This window comes from Geotrypetes seraphini, chromosome 9, assembly GCF_902459505.1.
Source record: "Geotrypetes seraphini chromosome 9, aGeoSer1.1, whole genome shotgun sequence".
NCBI classification, from domain to species: domain Eukaryota; kingdom Metazoa; phylum Chordata; class Amphibia; order Gymnophiona; family Dermophiidae; genus Geotrypetes; species Geotrypetes seraphini.
In genome coordinates this window covers 31069203-31089718 of record NC_047092.1, presented here as the reverse complement: position 1 = coordinate 31089718, position 20516 = coordinate 31069203, and the positions used below count along the sequence as shown (strand labels likewise).

The 20516-nt window shown below is 46.3% G+C and overlaps 1 protein-coding gene across 4 annotated transcripts in view; it reads left to right on the top strand.

Moving 5' to 3' along the window:
• The window catches only part of CPED1 (cadherin like and PC-esterase domain containing 1), a 223477-nt gene that overhangs the window by 193419 nt on the left and 9542 nt on the right, over positions 1-20516 (top strand). Inside the window, exons 18-21 of one of the 4 annotated variants that reach the window (XM_033958590.1) lie at positions 1471-1691; positions 5752-5853; positions 6934-7021; positions 9511-9657. In XM_033958590.1, the coding sequence (XP_033814481.1) occupies positions 1471-1691; positions 5752-5853; positions 6934-7021; positions 9511-9657 (558 nt within the window). Of the gene's footprint in view, positions 1-1470; positions 1692-5751; positions 5854-6933; positions 7022-9510; positions 9658-20516 lie in introns of those variants that run through there. The other 3 variants (XM_033958591.1, XM_033958592.1, XM_033958593.1) reach the window with 3 other exon arrangements.

Genomic DNA, 20516 nt, shown 5'->3' with positions numbered 1-20516 from the left:
AAACCTTACTAATAAATGGTGTATGGTAATGTACCACCTCGATGTTGAATCTTTCCCGATTTTACAAACCCTGAAGAAGCTGCATGTTAGTGGCGAAACGGCTCCCCGTTGGATCGATATTGATCGGGGTTATAGTGGCTTAATATATGCAGCCACCTTCATTAAATTTCAGCATAAGATAAGTGCTTTACTCTGATAACTGTTTATGTCATATGTTGTTTTTCTCAATATAAGATTTTGCTAAGTACCTGAAATCTTGTTCATTAGCTCAACGGTATATTGCTGATTTCTTTCTTTTTTTAAAAAATTTTACATTTTAACAAAATCAAACATTTTGTACAGAAAAATTATATGAATACAACGCCTTATAAAGACAAATAAGAAAAATACATTATTCACACATTCTCAAGTCCTCAATTGATCCAAGCTTCTGTGAGTGAATTCAAAGGAATAAACTTTAAACCAAATAAGAAAGACAGTATCTGATGACTGATTCAAGAGGCTTATATATTTCTATTTTAGCAAGGCATTATTGTTCTTGTTCCTTCCTTTTCCAGGCGCTTCAGAGGCAGGAAAGTTGTAAGTTGGGCCGGTTCAAAAAACACATACAGTGGTACCTCGGTTTACGAGTGAACCAGTTTGCGAGTGTTTGGCAAGACGAGCAAAACATTCGCAAAGTTGGCGCCTCGGAAAACGAGCTTGCCTCAATTTACGAGCGCCCCTCCCCCGATCCGGCACCCCCCTCCACGATCCGGCATTCCCCCAGCTAGCATCGCCCCCCCCCCCCCGCCGCGATCTGGAATCCCCCACGCACCCATCCACTCACCCGAACACATTGCTTATCCCCATCTGGCACCGGCACCAGCACCAACGCACAGGACATGCCGGTGCCGGTGCACGAAGATCTGCCGTCTTCTTTTTGCTGGGCCTTGAGCATCTGCGCATGCTCAAGGGCCTTTGAGTTCTCGCTCTCTCCGAGATATACGGAGGGGGAAGTGTAAATATGTATTTTTTCTTCCTGACCAATTAAAATCATTTCTGAAGCTGAAAAAGATAGCCTGAAGTAGACACAGTGAAATTAAGATAGCAAACTTGTTTTATTGCCTTTCTTAATTATAATTTTTCCTTTTGTAAGACATGTCTTCTCTTATATTCGAGTTTTAACGCCCCCCCTCCCCCATTACTTTGGTCTAAGGAAGGATATCCAGTTATTCTACTTTACCTTTAAAAAAAATGTATATTGAATTTATTTTTGCTGTATTTCTGTGACAAGAAATTTGTTTTCTTGTAAAAGTTGTTGAAAAATATATAAAAAAAAAGATTTAACAGGCTGGACATTATCACACTAGAATTTTCATTTTATAAGGAAAACTATTATTCTAAACTCTGACATGAAAACCTGTGCATTTCAAATCTAAAATTGTAATTGTATATCATATGCATTTTAAAAGAATGCGCTTGTGTCCCCAGGTTCTTTTTATTGGAGATTCAACCAACAGAGGGATCATGTATTATCTAATAGAAAGAGTGAATAAGACCCTTCAGGAGTGGCACAAGACACACGACTCTAAGTTCTACGAAAACATCAATGACAACAGAACATTTCTGAGCTATTCTTACTACCCTCAGTTTTGGATCAATGTAAATCAGAGACCAGCATTTGAGAGCGCACTCGAGCAGCTTATTACAAGGTATTCTCATCTTTATGAACACTGGGGACAATCCGATAAATGGTGCCAAATGTTAGTCAAGCAAAGACAACAACAGAGGAAACGGATATCAAAAACACTGGTGGACTCCTAGTTATCACATATAATAGGTTAATTAATTTTTGTCAATAAGGGGTAGGGAAGGGAGAGGGTAGTTAGGGGCAAAGATGATAATTAGAAAGAAAACATGTTTCACAAAATAATCTTTGTTATATACTGTGAGTATGTGCAATGTGAAAATTGCTTCTACATTTTGGTCTTTATCTGCTGATATGGTCTACGCGGGGTTAATATTTGAAACAATTTATGTGGCCAACATCAAAGTGCATTGCATTGGTTAACAATAGCTGATGTTGCAACTAAAAAGAAAAAAAAAATACATAAACCACATGAATTGTTCTCTGTGAAAATTTGGAATTGCTGACTGTGTAACTTTTGGTCAAACATCTTGACGTCTGGCCAAACCTTTTGTGGTTACGTAGAGGAGGACGATCAGGGGCTTTCAGGGTATGTGCTGCAAAGTTAATTCTAAAATCTAGTGCATGCATATAAAGTTACCCAGATATCTTACCCATTTAGGTGGCAATTCTATAAGTGGACTCTTTCTTCAAGGTGCCCTGATGCAGCACAGTGAGAGCCTAGTCCAGGGCTCGGCAACCTTTTTACAGCAATGAGCCAATTTATACAAAATGTTTGACCCAAGATTTACAAAGAACCGCAACGTGTAGCTTCTCTCTCCTCCAATCCCTTGCAGGTCTCTGCACCTCTCACCCCTCCCTCCCCTGCCCCTCTTCCCAACCCATAGCCAAGGTTCTCTCCCCTCTCCAGACCCTGACCCTTTGATCTCCCTCCCAACTCCACAATTCCCCCCCAACCCCCAGGCCTACAAAGGTACCTGGTGGTCCAGCAGGAGCTTTTGTGTCAGGAGCATGGTCCTCTTGCTCCTGCCTCCTTCTAAACTGGCTGCTGCGACCTTGTGTGGCAGCTCGCCATAGTACAGGAAATGCCACGAGCAGCTGCAAGAGTTTGCGGCAGCTATTTTAGAAGGCAGCCATGAAGAGACATGAGCGAGAGGGCTGCAATCCTGCCTGAAAGACCCCCACTGGACTACCAGGTATCTCAGTAGGCCTTGGGGGGGGGATCATGGGATTGTGAAGGAGATTAAAGGGTTGGGACCTGGATATCCACAGCCAAATAGAAGAAGAGACGCATGTGTCTCATGAGTCTCAGGTTGCCAACCCCTGGTCTAGTCTATAACAGTATCAGGGCATCAAGATGCTGTTATATAATACTAGCGTAACCAGTGTTCCCTCTAAGCGGGCGGGTGTTGTGAGCAAACTTTTTTCACCGTGAGCCAAAAATATCGGGCGCCAGCAAGTTATGAGCCAACTCGCCCGATTCTCCTCTCGCCGCCCTGCCATCTGCCGTACGCCTCTTCCGATCGTGCGCTGTGACGAGAAACGTGTGCGCTGCGATGTAATATTTTGTGCGCCAGCGCACGCCAGCGCAGCTTAGCGGGAACACTGGTTCAAATGGTTTTATTTATTTCCCCAAATTTATTTTTGTTATACGCATTGAAAATATTTGATATTGCGTTTAAATCAAAATCTCAATAAACTTGAAACGAGTGCCCGTGAGATTGTGGGAGGGTTAAATACTCAAAACTTAGAAGTTTTTGCTACGCCAGCTTTCTGGTATCTTTACATACAGTGGCGTACCTAGCATATGTAACATCCGGGGCCCATCATTTTTTGGCACCCCCCCCCCCCCATCTGTAAGAAAAACATGATTTTTAGTAACAAACCACACGTCACACATGAGTACCTAGGAAAAGGCAGCATCTTACATATTGCAGTGAGCAGTACATCAATACACCCATTGTAAAACTAAACAAGCCAGACCAGCACAGATCAATCCTACACCGTCAATCCTAACAGAAAACCATGTCTTTCGAACACACAGAACACAGAAAACACCTTCGCCTAGTAAGGAATATGTAATCACAAACTAACCCCTCCCTCTTTTACAAAACTGTAGTGTGGATTTTAGCTACGGAGGTAACAGCTCTGATGCTCATAAAATTCTGAGCATCAGAGCTGCTACCACCAAGGCTGGTGCTAAAAAACGCTTCACAGTTTTGTAAAAGGGGGGATAAAATAAAAATACATAGACAAAGGTTAAATTGAACCAGCAAGAAGCTGGACTCTGCATACAATGCTTCACAGAAACAGTGACACATGTCTCCTAAAGCAATAAATAAATAGAAATTTTTTTCTACCTTTGTCTTCTGTGGTTTCTCCTTTCCTCATCTTCTTGTAACTCTCTTCCTTCCATTCACTGTCTGCCGTCTCTCTTCCCCTATATGGCATCTTCTCTCCTTCTATGCCCCTTCCAGAAACTGTATGCCTCCCCCTTCCATCTCTCCTTTCACCCCATTGGTCTGGCATCTCTCTCCTCGCCTTCCCTCTCCCACACCTCTCCTCATAGTCTGGTATCTCCCCTTCCCTGATTCTCTGGCATCTCTCTCCTTTCCTTTTCTTCCATCTTTCGCTCCCCCTCCATGCTCTCACATCTCCCCCTTCCTTTTCCCTTAGACTGGCATACCTTCCTCCTACGCTCCAAGCCCTGGCATCTCCTTTAATTCCCTCCCTCATCTTCCTTCTCCCTCCAGCTGGGTACCGCAACACTCTTCCCTGCAGCTCTGCACTTCCCCACAATTGCCATGCTTCGGTTCCTCTTCTTCCTTCCTTCCTCCCCCCCCCCCCCCCCGCGGGACCCTGCGGCACCATCAACTCTTACTCCCTCTAATGTCGGCCCTGCAGCTCCAGACTTCCTCGCACCTTCTCCCCTCCCCCTTTGGATCGCTATTATTTTAAATGTTATAGCCGCGGAGCTGTATCCATCAATGGAGATGTCTAACCTCGGCCTGCCCCGGAACTCTTACTGCAACAGTGACTTCCTGTTCCTGCCTAGACGGGCGGCTGCTGCAGTAAGAGTTCCGGGGCAGGCCGAGGTTAGACATCTCCACTGATGGATACAGCTCCGCGGCTATAACATTTAAAATAATAGCGATCCAAAGGGGGAGGGGAGAAGGTGCGAGGAAGTCTGGAGCTGCAGGGCCGACATTAGAGGGAGTAAGAGTTGATGGTGCCGCAGGGTCCCGCGGGGGGGGGGGGGGAGGAAGGAAGGAAGAAGAGGAACCGAAGCATGGCAATTGTGGGGAAGTGCAATCCCCCCAGTGCGTCCCCTTACCTTACCGACGCGTGTGTGCGCTGTGAAGAGAAACTTTGCGCTGCGATGTAATATTTTGTGCGTGAGCGCAGGCCAACGCAGCTTAGCGGGAACACTGCGTAACCCAGTATTGCCATGCATAAAGAGAGCATACCTGCAGTTGATCGATTTTTCACTCCGTCAAAAATTACGAAGACTAGGGGTCACTCGATGAAGTTACAGGGAAATACTTTTAAAATCAATAGGAGGAAATTTTTTTTCACTCAGAGAATAGTTAAGCTCTGGAATGCATTGCCAGAGGTTGTGGTAAGAGCGGATAGCGTAGCTGGTTTTAAGAAAGGTTTGGACAAGTTCCTGGAGGAAAAGTCCATAGTCTGTTATTGAATGTTCTTATGTATGTAATAAGGGTATGCATAATTTACAGTACATTATAAGTTACCTGCATAATTTGGAGTCTGCCCATGTTCTACCCATGACCCGCCTTTCCTCCACCCATGTCCCGCCTTTCCTCCACCCATGTCCTGCCTATGCTCCACCCATGTCCTGCCCATGCTCCTCCCTCTTGCAGCTGCACTCTACAGCACTTACATGCATCTTTCTAGAAGAGAGAGCTTGTGTGCATAAGAGTTACTCTTCCCTGCACGTACGTGTGCATACTCGTGAGCGCCTGGTTATAGAATTGCCCTTCACGCTCTAGGACTGCACATTCACGTTTCTGACTTTAACTGCATAAATCTGATGAAATCTGCCGCAAGATAATTGAATATTGGCCCCTGTAATTTTGTTATTATTATTTGCACTTTGATTTCAGATCTCGGCCTCTTGAAGACACAGACCAGACTGTATTAGTGGTAGGCGGTGTCCAGTGGCTTAATTCTAACCACATGCACATCATTCATAAAGTGCTACAAAGGTAAAGGCATGGAGCCCCATTGTGCATAGGATTTGAGACATCCAGATTAGGACATACTTAATTTTGATGGCACAGAGCCTTTTCTGAAATACCTGCAGGCATTGTACATGTGGTGGAAGCTACCAATTCACAAGTAGAAAAAATGAGTATAAATATAAAGGGAATGGGATTTGATATACACTTCTCCCTCGTTATTTGTGGGGGATACGGGCAGAGCCAGACCGCGAATGGTGAAAAACCGCGATTATCAGGCTCTGACCCACCCCCACCTCCCTGCCGCATTCCCGGCCTTACCTGGTGGTCTAGAAGGCTTTCGGGGCAGGAGCGATCTTTCTACGCTTCTGCCCCCTGCAGATCACCATGAGGAAATGGCTGCCGTGAGTTCCCGTAGTCTCTCGAGACTACGACGGGAACTCCCTACAGCCATTTCCTCATGGCGATCTGCACGGGGCAGGAGCGTAGGAAGATCGCTCCTGCCCCAAAAGCCCTCTAGACCACCAGGTAAGGCCGGGAAGGTGGCAGGGAGGTAAAAAATGTTTTTTTTATTTCCCTCCTCCCCAGAAAAAAATCGCAATTATGTGAAATCGCGAGTTCAGAAACCGCGAATGGGGAGGGGGAAGTGTATCACTTTTTCTGTACTGAGGCAGCTGCTCTAACCACTAGACCAGGGTCTCACAAATTTTTTCCAAGCCATGGCTCATTAAACTCAGGGCCGTAGCTGGAGGGTGTCCTCACATGCGCAGACATTGAGGTGATGAAGTCATGCACATCGGTGACATCATCACATTGACGTCCGCTCATGTGTGAAGGTCCTCCAGACGAGGTCCTGAACTTGTTAACCCTAAAATGACTATGCCGATGGAGAGGTTCAGAGAGACGGAGAGGCACCTGTGAGAATCTGGTCCTTATTGCTAGTTATGGGTTCGTTACTCAATTAAATTGTGCATGCAAATTGAGCACACACCCAAATTTGAGTGCACAATTTTGGATGCCATATTAAGAATCTGGGGCGCAACTGAATCAAATCTGAATAATTTATAAGCATGTATCACTCCAGTTAATGTCATTTATTTTTAACAGGCAAAATCTATTGAACATCCTGGTGATTGTAAAATCCCTAGGAATGGGTTTCCACTTGCCTGTGGACGGAATACATTCTTTGTCACTGGTAGGTTGGACACTTGCATCAATACTTGCATCAACACTTGCCAACACCTGCATCAATACTTGCATCAACACCTGCATCATCACTTGCATCAACACTTGCATCAACACTTGCATCAATACTTGCATTAACACTTGCATCAACACTTGCATCAACACTTGCATCAACATTTGCATCAACACTTGCATCAACACTTGCATCAACATTTGCATCAACACTTGCATCAACACTTGCATCAACACTTGCATCAACACTTGCATCAATACTTGCACCAACACTTGCATCAACACTTGCATCAACACTTGCATTAACACTTGCATCAACACTTGCATCAACACTTGCATCAACATTTGCATCAATACTTGCACCAATACTTGCATCAACACTTGCATCAACACTTGCATTAACACTTGCATCAACACTTGCATCAACACTTGCATCAACATTTGCATCAACACTTGCATCAACACTTGCATCAACACTTGCCAACACTTGCATCAATACTTGCATCAACACCTGCATCAACACTTGCATCAACACTTGCATTAACACTTGCATCAACACTTGCATCAACACTTGCATCAACATTTGCATCAACACCTGCATCATCACTTGCATCAACACTTGCATTAACACTTGCATCAACACTTGCATCAACACTTGCATCAACATTTGCATCAACACTTGCATCAACACTTGCATCAATACTTGCCATCATACGAAATCCTTATCCAATGTGAGAGCTGTAGTGAGGCAGTGGTGAGATGCCTTTGCCTCAGGAGGGGTTTAGCAGAACGCTTTTTTGTTTGGGGGGGGCAAAAGCTCAACCCTGGCCCCTGCAGGATCCTGCGGCACAACAACTCCCCCACCTACCTTCTCCGGTCACTGTAATTTTAAATCTTTGGGCAGCTGCCGCACAGCATCAATGAGCAGGCCTGCCCTGGAAGTCTTCATTCTAGAGCTGGCACCATCCCGCATTCTACAGCGGCCGGGAGCAGGTGGGTGAGGGAGTAGAGCCATAACAGATGCTTCTGACCGCCAATTTTTGGGGAGGCCATGGCCCCTATGGTCTCCCCCATTCCGATGCCTATGTTAGAGGAGGTGGAGGAGAACCAAGGAAGTTGGGGTTCAAATCCCAGTGATGCCCCTTGTGATTTTGAACAAGTTGTCACTTAATCCTCCTTTACCTCAAACACATTGGGAGCCCTCTGGGAGCAGGGAAATGGCTACTGTACCAGCAACTAATTTGCTTTGAGCTACTACTGAAAAGACATGCTCTAAATCCAAAATAACAAAGTTGACTTTTAAATCACATGAGGTAAATCCAAAAAAATAGCAAGCATTATAAGATATCATCACACCTCCCTATCACCTGTGGAGGACTCCCACACAGCTCACAGCTGCTTAGAGGGAACACTAGTACCTAAAATTAATAGACACACTAGGTGTAATTTTCTTAGATTTTTTTTTCATATGAAAGTGGCTTTATCAAAATCACCCTAGGGTTATGCATATAATATATTTTTGCAATCCACAGGAATTCTTGTGTACTGTTGAATAGGGGGAACATGGTGGTCTTACATGAGTGAACGCCAACTTTTAAAAATGATTTCCAACTCTAGTCCTAGAGGGATGCACGAAGGATACACGAATGATGGATGTACGAATGATATATTTGCATGCATTTGAGCTAGAAAGGGTCATTTTGGCTGCCAAGAAACCAGAATTGTTAGTGGTCCTTAAGGACTAGAGTCGGTCAATCAATGTCATTAGCAGCAATCTGAAAATTATGTACATATGTGCTGCTATTGAGCTCTGTCCGTGGTTCTGGATTGCTTACAATAAGTCAGGAAAAATATTTATAGACACTTCATGGTTCAAGATCTGAGCCTCCTAAGGACAGAATATTGGCTTTCTGCATTTCCTTAGCTATTAGAATGTACAAAGACATAATTTGCAATGGAAAGTTCAAGAATGGTGTTCTGGTACATGACTGAGGCTGGCTGCCAAAGAGAAAAATGAGGTAATGGTAGCTGGCACAGCCCAACCCATCATGCACCTCTGCTGAAGACTCTCCAAGCCTGTAAGCACCATGGAAGCAACTTCAGAACTTGCAGAACTGGTAGGCGCCAGAAATAGTGGCCTTGAAAACCATGGCCTACATTTTTTGATGCCTACTCTATACGTGGTTACAATTTTGCAACTGGCACCGGTTATGGAGGTAACAGCCGATACTGGTGCCGGTTGCAAAATCCTGCCTATAGTATACTGCATATTGTATTTCCCTGTTTATGTTTTTCTGTCCAGTAGGGTGGGTAAAAATTCCATGTTAATTATATTGTAAGCGACTTCCATGTACAAATGTCGCCAATAGTCATTGCTGAAATGCTAGAAACTAGACCTGCTGGGTGATCCCGCGGAGCAGAGTCTGAACCCTACAGTACACTCAGCCTCTGGTGCTCTTGTTTTTTGGGTTTTTTTTGTTCCTGTAGGCCGAGGTGCAGCATTTATGGATGAAGAATACGGTCATTCTAAAGACGGCAAAGGCTTATGGCTACGAGGTGGTCGACACATTCAGCATCACAATGGGACGCTACAAGGAATTCCTGCCGGGGAAGTGTGGATGCCATTTTCACGAGGTTGGCCTTTGTGTAGATGGGAAGCCAAACGGACAACTCTATTGTCACTAGCATAGTGCGCAGAGTGTAGCATCATGTCACGTCATGCACTAATGGGGCAATTCTATAACTGGGCATCTCTATTTAAGCACCTTAAAGAGCCTATTCTCTTATAAAACTTAGACCAGTGTCCCTCAAACTTTCTCGAGCAGGGGCACACTAAAGCTAGTGGCCACGGTTTGAGGCACCCGGAAGTGCGTGGACGTCGCTGTGATGACATCACGCATAAGCATGACATCATCACGTCGACGTCCGCGCATGTGGAGAGGCCCCTCCAGACGGGCCCTGAGACGCCAGCAGGGGGCGTCAGCAGGGAAGAGGGCTGGAGAGAAGGAGAGGCACTGGCGCCAGCTATTGCCTACAGCAGTGATTCTCAACTACTTCAAGCTAAGTACCCCCCCTAAGTCTAACAAATATCATCTTAGTACCCCAACCAGAGACCTCCCTAGGCTCACCCAAGTTCTGCCACAGATCCCTTCCCCTTTACTAGTTGTAATGCAATTTTTTTCCATTCATTTTTCATATACACGCAATATACACAGCAGATATAAATTCTCAAAACTGACACATTTCAATCACTATATTGAAAATGAAATCATTTTACCTACCGGCGATCCTCTGCAGGCTGCTCTAATTAGCTTTAAAGGTGAGACCAGAAGGCCAGGGGAGAAGCCGGAGGACACTAGAGAGAAGAGGGAAACATGCAGGCCTTTGGTGAATCGGGCAGCGCTGGTGCTGTACCGCGTAGGGAAGTCAGCTGGCAGGCGCCTCTCTTCCTCCTCAGTGTGCCGCGGCACACTTGGAATCTCAGGCTTCGGCACACAGTTTGAGATACACTGGTCCAGATGCTTAGGTTCCATTATAGAAATTAACATTAGGCATCTGCAATTATATCGCCCATAGAACTGTCCTATGCATGGACACCTAAATGTGTCATGGATGTATGTAAGGTACTCGTATAAAGTGAGAGACGTGTATGTCCCACCCATGCTCCAGAACTCTGTATGCTTCCCTTGCAAACATGTTCTTTGTAAGTTAACTGGATACTAGAAAGAGAAGAAGCAGATCCAAGGATGTTGGAGAAGCGTGGTTTACTAATAACACCGTCAAAAGCGTGCCAGACTTTGGCGCGCTGAGAATCCCTCAGGGACATTTGTGTGCAGGACATATGTGTGCCCCTGCTTCCATTTACAAGTGCTCCCGCTCCCGTGGGAGAGGGGAACCCCCCAAGTATACTGAAAACTCCCATTTTTGCTGTTTGGGAGTTTTCAGTGCCCCCCCCCCCCCCCGTACGGGAGTGTGAGGACTTATAAATGTAGTGGAAGGTTCCACCTCACACCCCCCCCTCCCAGCGCTAAAGGAAAGGCTTAAAAGCAGCGTCATGCATATGTCCTATGTGCAAATGTCACCATGAGATTGTCACAGAAGTTGCACTTGTGAGTCGGATGACAACGGCGGCCTCGGGAGACCCTTGAAACAGCACTGTTTGTGCGAAACATGTCGGGTCTGACTCCCAGGTCCAGCTGTGTGGTTAAAAGCTAAGTATACACACCAAAAAAAATATATCAGTTTATAAAAATGATAATAATTTTGTAAAACTATCACAGCATTTAGATAAATGTAATACCTATGATGAGTTGCCACGTAAATCTCCCGCTGTTTTGAAGCTAACATAGCGGTGGAGTGGTGGGGCTGAGGTATTTTAGAAAAACCATTTACTTTTGAATATTCCAACCTTGTTTAACTTTGCTACCATGAGATTGTCGGCATGCCAAAGTCCAGCGCACTTTTGACTTATCCGCTCTACTGATCTATTGATTGATCTTGTTGTAAATCTATCAGTGCTTTTCGTTCTTCCTTGGACAAATTGTATGTCTTGATTTTTGTTATATCGTAGTTTTGAAGCATCTTGGAGTGCCAGTTGTTTAAATGTAGCAAGGAGGGGATCTAATTGTCCTCAGGCTCGCAAGTAAAAAGTCAAAAAATAAAAAAGCAAAGTTTTCTTCTGCAGGCAAAGAGGATGGTCTGTGCATGTGTCAGGATCACTCCCCAGCGATCCGTGTAGTCGGTAAGGGGGGGGGAGGGGGGCGTGCCTCAGATTGGCCTAATTTACACGCAGGCACGTTGTGAATCAGGCGCCTGGCCACAGATCGCCCACGGACCGGATGAGAAAAGGGTGGTTAGTGAATCTGGCCCTTATTCTCTAGTGCAGTGGATCAGAAACTGTGTGCCGCGGCAGATTCCAGGTGTGCCACGAGATGCCGGTGAGGAGGAGAGGGGCCGGCACTGGCTACTGCATACAGGATGTGCCTCTTGTGGCGAGAGGCACATCCTGTAGTCAGTCAGCCTGCGCCTGCGTCTCTCCTCCACGCAAGCGCCTCTGCCCACAGTTCTTGGTTTTAAGGGCAAGTTAGATGCACATCTCCTTGAAAGATGCATAGAAGGATATGGGTCACTAACTTTTTTGGTCACCAGGTTACACCTGGCTGTGCCTTCGCGTGAGCGGATCACTGGACTTGATGGACCTAGGGTCTGATCCGGAGACGGCAGTTCTTATGTTCTTATGCTCCTTCTCCTCGCCTCTCCTACTGCAGAACCCTCCCACCGGTGGTAATAGGAGGCTCAGAGCCGCGGCTGGAGGACATCCACACATGTGCAGACATCGACGTAATGATATCACACATTCGTGCGATTTCATTGCGTCAACTTGCGTGCATTCCCAGGTGCCCTCCAGCTGCGGCCCCGAGATTAGTGAGCCGCGGCTTAAAAAGTTTGCAACACACTGCTCTAGTGCAGGGGTGTCAAACCCAGTCACATTTAGGGGCTGAAATCAACAACACAGGCTAAGTCGCGGGCCAGACCCCACCCAATCTCCGCCCCAGACTCCGCCCCATAATAGTACTAATTGTAACATCATTTTTTTCCATTCATTTTTCATGTATACACACACAATATAATCTTATTAACAACACATAATGGTTAACCACAAAATTGAACTACACAAAGCACACTGTATGCTTCTCAACATTCATTCCTATCAGAACACATGGCCTTGGTCACACAAGTAGAACACGGATAAATGCTATGCAAATACAGGACCAAAAACTAGAAGTATTAATATATACAAATGAAACCCTAAGATTCAAGACTCCGCATGCAGTCCAACCCCAGAGAAAAAGAAACAGATGCAAAATACAGATAGTAGATGTAATTTCTCAAACTGACACAATTCAATCACTAAATTGAAAATAAAATCATTCCCCCTACCTTTGTTGTTTCCCTCCCTCCATGCTGTGTCTCAACTAGGTGCCTCCCTCCGGCGGGTGTCTTACCTTCTGGCCGGCTCCCGCCTGGCCGTTGTATGCGGCCCCCGGTGCGATGCTGCGTTTTCATTGCCGCCCCCGGTGTTATCTTCTGGCCGGCTCCCTCCTCCTCACGGCCGCAGTGTACACAAAGCCAAGGACGGCAGCTCCTCTGCACGCCCCTTGCCTCATCCGGAAGCATGCCCTTTGACGGTGCGACATCGGAAAGGAGGATTCCACTGCTCGCGGCTTTGTGCACACTGCGGCAGTGAGGAGGAGGGAGACGGCCAGAAGATAGCACAAGGGGGCAGCAATGAAAATTCAGCATCGCAACACGGGCTGCATAAAATGGCCAGGTGGGCTGGATTCAGCCTACGGGCCTTGAGATTGACACCTGTGCTCTAGTGTTTCCCAAGAAGACTGTACATTGAAATATAATTGGTTTTACAGGAGCTCATATGGCCAGAAATGGAAGGTGCCAGTGCATTATAAAATACTTTGCAGAATATCAGGTGGGGGTGGGGTGGGGCATATGCTTTCAAATTGCTTGATTAGCTGATGCTCCTCTGCACTGGTTTCCTGATAACTCTGGTACTGTACACTTCTTCCTCCGTATTCGCTGTGAAAGGGGATTAACAGAACCGCAAATAACTTTTTCATATGTTATTCGCTGTTTTCTATTAAAAACCATCGTGAATATGGTGAAACCGTGAGCAACATGGTGGGAGACCTGGCCCGTTCCTGAAGGCGAGGCAAAACACGGTGAAGAAAGTGCCGGGAATCGGCGATTTTCTCTGTAAACGCTTGGAATCAGCAATTTCTCTATGCGAGCTGAGGTAATTTTGGGGGGGGGAGGAGCCAGCAAGCTAAAAACTGAATAATCGAAACCGCAAATGCTGAAACCGCGAATATGGAGGGAGAAGTGTATAAGGGAAGGTTTTGAATGTTGGCTTGATGGCACCCTACCTTTGGGAAAAAAAGTTGCCATTTCCCTCCCGTGCCTTTTTAAAAACTTTTGTACCATAAGAGATGCATCGCACATATGAACTGCAACATGATTGCATCCAAAGCACGCTCGTTATATAACACTGATGAAACCCTCACCGAAGAGCTGAAATATAGTAATGGTGGCAACGTTTAGCCTTAAACTTACACTATAATTAAAGAACAATAACCAACTACTGCAAGCGTAACAGACTTTGACAGCCCTTCTAAATTCCGGTCCTTGCTGCTTTTAATCGTTGATTAAGTGCAGGCAGAATACTGAATTACAGTCCTTTGGGATTACTTCTCAGCAAGAACATGATGGGTAATGATGGGTAATTTGTCTGCTCTGTCATTTCTGACCAGTTACTTGATTAATTCGGTAACACGATCCTGCAGAAACTGCCTCTAGACATTGTTTCTTCTGTCCTCCTGCTGGCTCACTTGTCTAAAACAATATTACTGATCTAAATTTTAAGCTAATGTGCCAGTACAGGCATATGGAAAAATAGCTGCTTCCAGTCACCTACTGCAGTGGTTCCCAACCCTGTCCTGGAGGACCACTAGGCCAATCGGGTTTTCAGGCTAGCCCTCATGAATATGCATGGAGCAGATTTGCATGCCTATCACTTGCATTATATGCAAATCTCTCTCATGCATATTCATGAGGGCTAGCCTGAAAACCCAATTGGCCTGGTGGTCCTCGGAACCACTGACCTACTGTATATCCTCACACTTAGTACAATCATACGTATTTGCATTTAACTCCGTTTATCCTTTCCAAATTACATATTAAGAACTGCCTGAAATTGGCGTATTTAGGACTCTATTTGCTATTGCTCAGTGCTTGATAATGCCATTATTGCACATTGTCTGCAATATAACTGCCGGCACAGACAGGGCTTTGTGGTAAATGGGGGCACAACAGCCCACCATGATGTGCTAACTGTTAGTAAATAGGGTCCTTAGTTAATTACCCTTTCTAAACACAGAGGGGGTAATTCTCTAACATAGGTGATATCACTGATGCACTGCTAGCCAACATAAGTATTTAGAATAATGGCATGTATATATGTGTGCACTTATGTGTTTAAAATCTGCATCTTAGGCGAACCTTCCTACTTCTCGTGCTTTTTTATTCCTTACTGTCCCTCAGTGGACCCAGACCCACCTGCTTTGGCCTCAGGCCCACCCAGTAGTAGCACACTCATGAGATAATTGGTGGGGATCCCCCAAACTCCACCAGTTAAAAACTGAAATGTTTCCCTTCAGCCTACCCTTCAAGAGCAGATCTTTGCCAGCAGCGAGCAGTGTGACTGCTCGGGCCAGCTTTCTTCTGATGTACTCTGCCTTTGGGAAAATAGGAGCTTGCTTCAGAAGGAAGGCTGTGGGACCAGCGTGAGCAGTGTGAATCAGTCACACTGCTTGTCGACAGTGAAGGTCTGATCTCCCAAAGGTATGTTGTGGTGCCGGAGGGCTTGAGACTAGAGGTCTGCACGGGAACGGGGATCGCGGGAATCCTGCGGGTCCCATGGGGATCCCGCGGGAATCCACCCCTAACCCACGGGACTCCCACGGGGACTCCTCTCTGGCCCACGGGACTCCCTCGGGAACCCCCCCAAGCCAACGGGACTCCCACGGGGATGGAATGCTTTGGAAGCAGGGTTCATCCATATAATATAATGGACACGTCAGCCTTAGTAAAAGAGGGGGTTTATAAGTTAATTACCTGAACAGAAAACAAAAAAAGGGTTCCACCAAAGAGATTCCACAAGGAAAACAGCAGCGCAAACACAAAAGAAACTGTGGAATTGATGATCCTGTCAGAAGTAATTGCTGCTTTTTATGGGGATGGGCGGGGATGGAGGTAATTCCTTGCGGGGATGGGTGGGGACGGTGAGGATCCTGGCAGGGACAGAGAGGATCCTGGCAGGGATGGGCGGGGATGGGTGGTTATTTCTGTCCCCACGCAACTCTCTACTTGAGACACCAGAGTGCTGGGCTGGGGGGCTGAATTGCCCAGGCGGGAGAGAGATCTGCCCTTCCAACCTGGGGCCAGACCCACCCAAAATTGGGTGTCTGGCTGTGCCCCTGCTGTCCCTCACTCTCGCTTAGATCAAGCCAACAAAACCTACTTGTAGCCCCTACCGTCCGTCAAATCACCTATGATACCACATATCATTCCATTTTTTCAGTCCAGGGACCAACTGTTTGGAATATACTCACAGTTCTTCTTGCACTCTCCTCCTCTTTACAACAGCTCAAAACCGATCTTACAGCTTTTCCGTACACAGAAGCCTACGACTAAGACTGTTCCCTACCAAGCTTCTGAGGTCACCAAAGACAAATCTTTTTTTTTTTCTAAATCTTTATTAATTTTCAAAAGCAATACAAAGTGCCAGGAATTATACAGACATTAATAATCAACGTAAGCACTTAAATCCCATTAATAACAACACAGAAGAAAAATATCTCTCCCCTTCCAACCAACAATTTAATCAAGAATAAACCAAACAGATTGCCCCCACCCGCCCCGTCCTGGATATGTATAGAAATAAACAAAAATAAAATAAAAGACAACTATGGTTGAAGTAACAAAGGATGCCAACGGCCCCCAAACCAAATGAAAAATACCAAAGACAAATATGGTCGGTGTAGCCCCCTTCCATTTTTGCTATTCCTCCTCAGCTCACTATTCTATCAGACAACATAGCTCCGCCTTCCTCTCCAACAGCTTATGTAACACACTCGTCACCCCCTCTCCCTTTTCTGTTAGATTGTACACTGCCCTGATATTAAATTAATGAACAGGGGTAGAAATCCTACATAAACTTGGAAGCATACACATGTGAGAGCCAACATTTCACTTAATCGCTTAATTTACATATTGAGCATACGCAAGGGGCGGGGTGTACACGTGAACTGAGGACACGGTACACCGGCAATTGCGCACAGGACAACTGCTCGCAGACAATCGCGGCGCGTTAAAACATTCACTTGCTATCTAGTGTTAGGGTGAGGTTTACATAATGATTATGGGAACCCGTAAAGGAGCCCATCAAATGCACGCAGGACAATTGCACGCCGACAGTTGTGCGCTGACATTTGCTTGCAAGGCAAATGCACATACTGAATGGGGGGGTGGGGGTGACCCTACCCGACAATTTTGTATTTTTGAGGGTTATAAAATAACCCTCTTTTTTGAGGGGGGAAACCCCCCCCCACTACACTTAGGGGAGGTTCCCATAATCATCATGTAAACCTTACCCTAACACTAGATAGCAAGTGAATGCTTTAAGTGTAGTGGGGGGGGGGGTTCCCTCCCCTTCATAAAAGGGTTACTTTATAACCCTCAAAAATACAAAATTGTCAGGTCGGGTCACCCCCATTCAGCGTGCGCATTTGCCTTGCGCGCATATGTCGGGGCGCAAGTGTCGGCATGCAATTTTCCTGTGTGCATTTGACGGGTCACTGAGGACACATATAGATAACGTATAGAACGTTCTTTGGCTGCTGCATGTGCTTATCCTTAACTTTTAAGTGAATAATATACTCAATTGGGCTAATATTCTATAAAGAAAAGTAGGTGTCTACAGTGGCCTAGTGGGTGGGGGGTGTGGATTGCCTCTGGCGCCGTCTTGGTGGGGGTGCACCTCTCCTCCTCACTTCCCCTACTCCTTCCTACTCCTCCCCTACCATGCACACATCTTCAATTCCCCGCCACTGCACCTCTTGCTCTTCGCTGGCATAAGCAGCAGCTCCAACCTGCTGCTCACGCCAGCCTCGGTGCTCCTCTCTGATGTCACTTCCAGGTCCCACGACTAGGAAGTGATGTCAGAGGGAGAGCTGACGCCGGCGTGGGCAGCAAGTTAGAGATGCTGCTCACACTAGGGAAGCTAAACAGGCATGGGGGAAGGGAAGGGGAGCGCACAGGGCATGAGGGCAGGGATGGAGCAGGGGGTAGAGAAGAGGGTGACGGGGGGGGGGTGCTATCGCCCCGGGTGCCTTCCATCCTCACTGCGTCACCGGGTGACTATGTTGTTTTATAGAATATACTTATTCCAGGAGCCCTGATAAAGAATTGCCCCCCGAAAGGGCAATTTTCGAAGGCGGTCAGCTGGTAAAAGCTTAACTGAAAACTATTCCCTTCAAAAGCAGCTAAAAGCAGATACAATCAGGGCTGGTCTTATGGGGTGGCAAACAGGGCAAGTGCCCTGGACCCCACTGCGTTAGTGGGCTCTGTGGGCCAGGATATCCTTCCCTTCTCCCCCCCCCCATTCCGCAGAGCCCCTCACCTTTTAAAATGCAAAGCTGTCGTTGGTGCGATAGTGATTCTCTAGCACTGCTTGTTGATTCCTCAAGGTGGTACCTCTGCCACAGTCCACATATCTCTGACGCAACTACCTGTTTCCGCATGGATGTACCATGGCAGAGGAGCAAAGGCATTGATTCTGAGGCCCAGTCTTCCCAATCTTTCTCCGACTGGGCCTCCAGTTCCTGCAGAACCTTCAGAGGGGGCACCGCGCTCGTTGAGAATAACCCCCAGGTGCAACAACTAGCATGACCCCCAGACGGTACAGATAGACCCCAAAAACCCATGTAGGCTTCAGATTTAAGTCGAATAAAATCAGGGGTAAAGCCCTGAACAATATGCCCTGAGAACACCTGCAGGACTCCCTTTGTCTCTTTCTGGGCCCAGAGGCATCTGCGCTACAATAAAGATGCCAAGTCGCTATCTGAAGGCTCCAGGAGGGATTTTTGTTTTTTAAAAAATGAGCCTCCTGTGAATGTATCACCTTAGAGAGTCTAGAGGGGGCTAATCCCACTGCTCCCACCCCCACTCCTCATGTGCCCCACGGCACGAGGCATACGGACACTCCTCAGCCAGCCATCCAGTGCAAATCTGGCATGAATCTGGGGTAAAACAGCCAGAGGAGTCTATCTCTATCTTCATAAAAACTAAGGTGTTTTTGAGGCAGATAGAGGCTTTTAAAATCAAATAGAAAAATCCAAGATGACCAATAGCAGACATGTTTTGACACCAAAAAATGGCCCTGGAGAGCTAAATATTCAAAAATTCAGGAAAAGGGGTTTTTAGAGATAAGATACCCAAATCTATGCCCCAGAATCCCCCTCCCCGACTAATGAAATTAAAGATCCCCCCCCCTCTCCGATGTCTCCCATAGACTAGAATGGAGAGTACTGACAGTTCTGTTGGTACTACAACAGCAGACGGAAGATGGAGAAGACCACCGCCTCAAACATAGAAACATAGAGTATGACGGCAGAAAAGGGCCATCGGCCCAACACGTCTGCCCACTCAAAAGAACCCTCCCCTTAAAAGAACACTCCCCCTAAGCAATTCCCAAAAGTGAACCCACATGTTTATCCCATCGTTTCTTGAAGTCGAGCATGTTGCTGGCTTCAACTTCCTGACGTGGAAGGCCATTCCAACGATCAACCACCCTTTCGGTGAAGAAGTATTTCCTGATGTCACCATGAAATCTCCCACCCTTGAGTTTGAGCGGATGCCCTCTTGTTGCCGTGGGACCCGTAAGAAAAGCATGTAAAAATAATTCCAAATACCTCTTTCTTTGGGCTGCCCGTCAGATAGAAACATAGAATATGACGGCAGAAAAGGCAAGTCTGCCCACGCTAACGACCCACCCCCAGACTTCACCCGGCTAGAGATCCCACATACATATCCCATTTCTTTTTGAAATCGAGCACGCTGCTGGCGTTAATCACCTGCAATGGAAGTTCATTCCAATGATCGACTACCCTTTCGGTGAAGAAATACTTCCTGGTGTCGCCATGAAATTGCCCACCTTTGATTTTCAGCGGATGACCTCTTGTGGTTGAAGGTCCTTTAAGAAAGAAGATATCGTCTTCCACCTCGATGCGGCCCGTGATATATTTAAAAGTCTCAATCATGTCCCCCCTCTCTCTACGTTCCTCGAGCGAGTATAGTTGCAGTTTATTCAGTCTTTCCTCATATGGGAGGTTCTTGAGTCCCGAGACCATCCTGGTGGTAATTCGCTGAACCGACTCGATTCTCCACACATCTTTTTGATAATGTGGTCTCCAGAATTGAACACAATATTCAAGATGAGGTCTCACCATGGATCTGTACAGGGGCATTATGACTTCGGGCCTCCGGCTGACGAAACCTCTACGGATGCATCCCACCATTTGTTTAGCCTTGGATGCAGCTTTCTCCACCTGCTTGGCAGTTTTCATGTCTTCACTAATGATTACTCCCAAATCACGTTCTGCCCTAGTCCTAGCTAAGGTCTCACCATTCAGAGTGTAAGTTCTGCATGGGTTTTTGCTGCCAAGGTGCATGACCTTACATTTTTTGGCATTAAAGCCCAGCTGCCAAGTTGAGGACCAATGTTCCAATAAGAGAAGGTCCTGCTCCATACTGTCGGGTAAGGTGCTGTTATCTACTATGTTGCATAGTTTGGCGTCGTCGGCGAATAGTGTTATTTTACCTTGAAGCCCTTGAGTCAGGTCTCTTATGTATATGTTGAA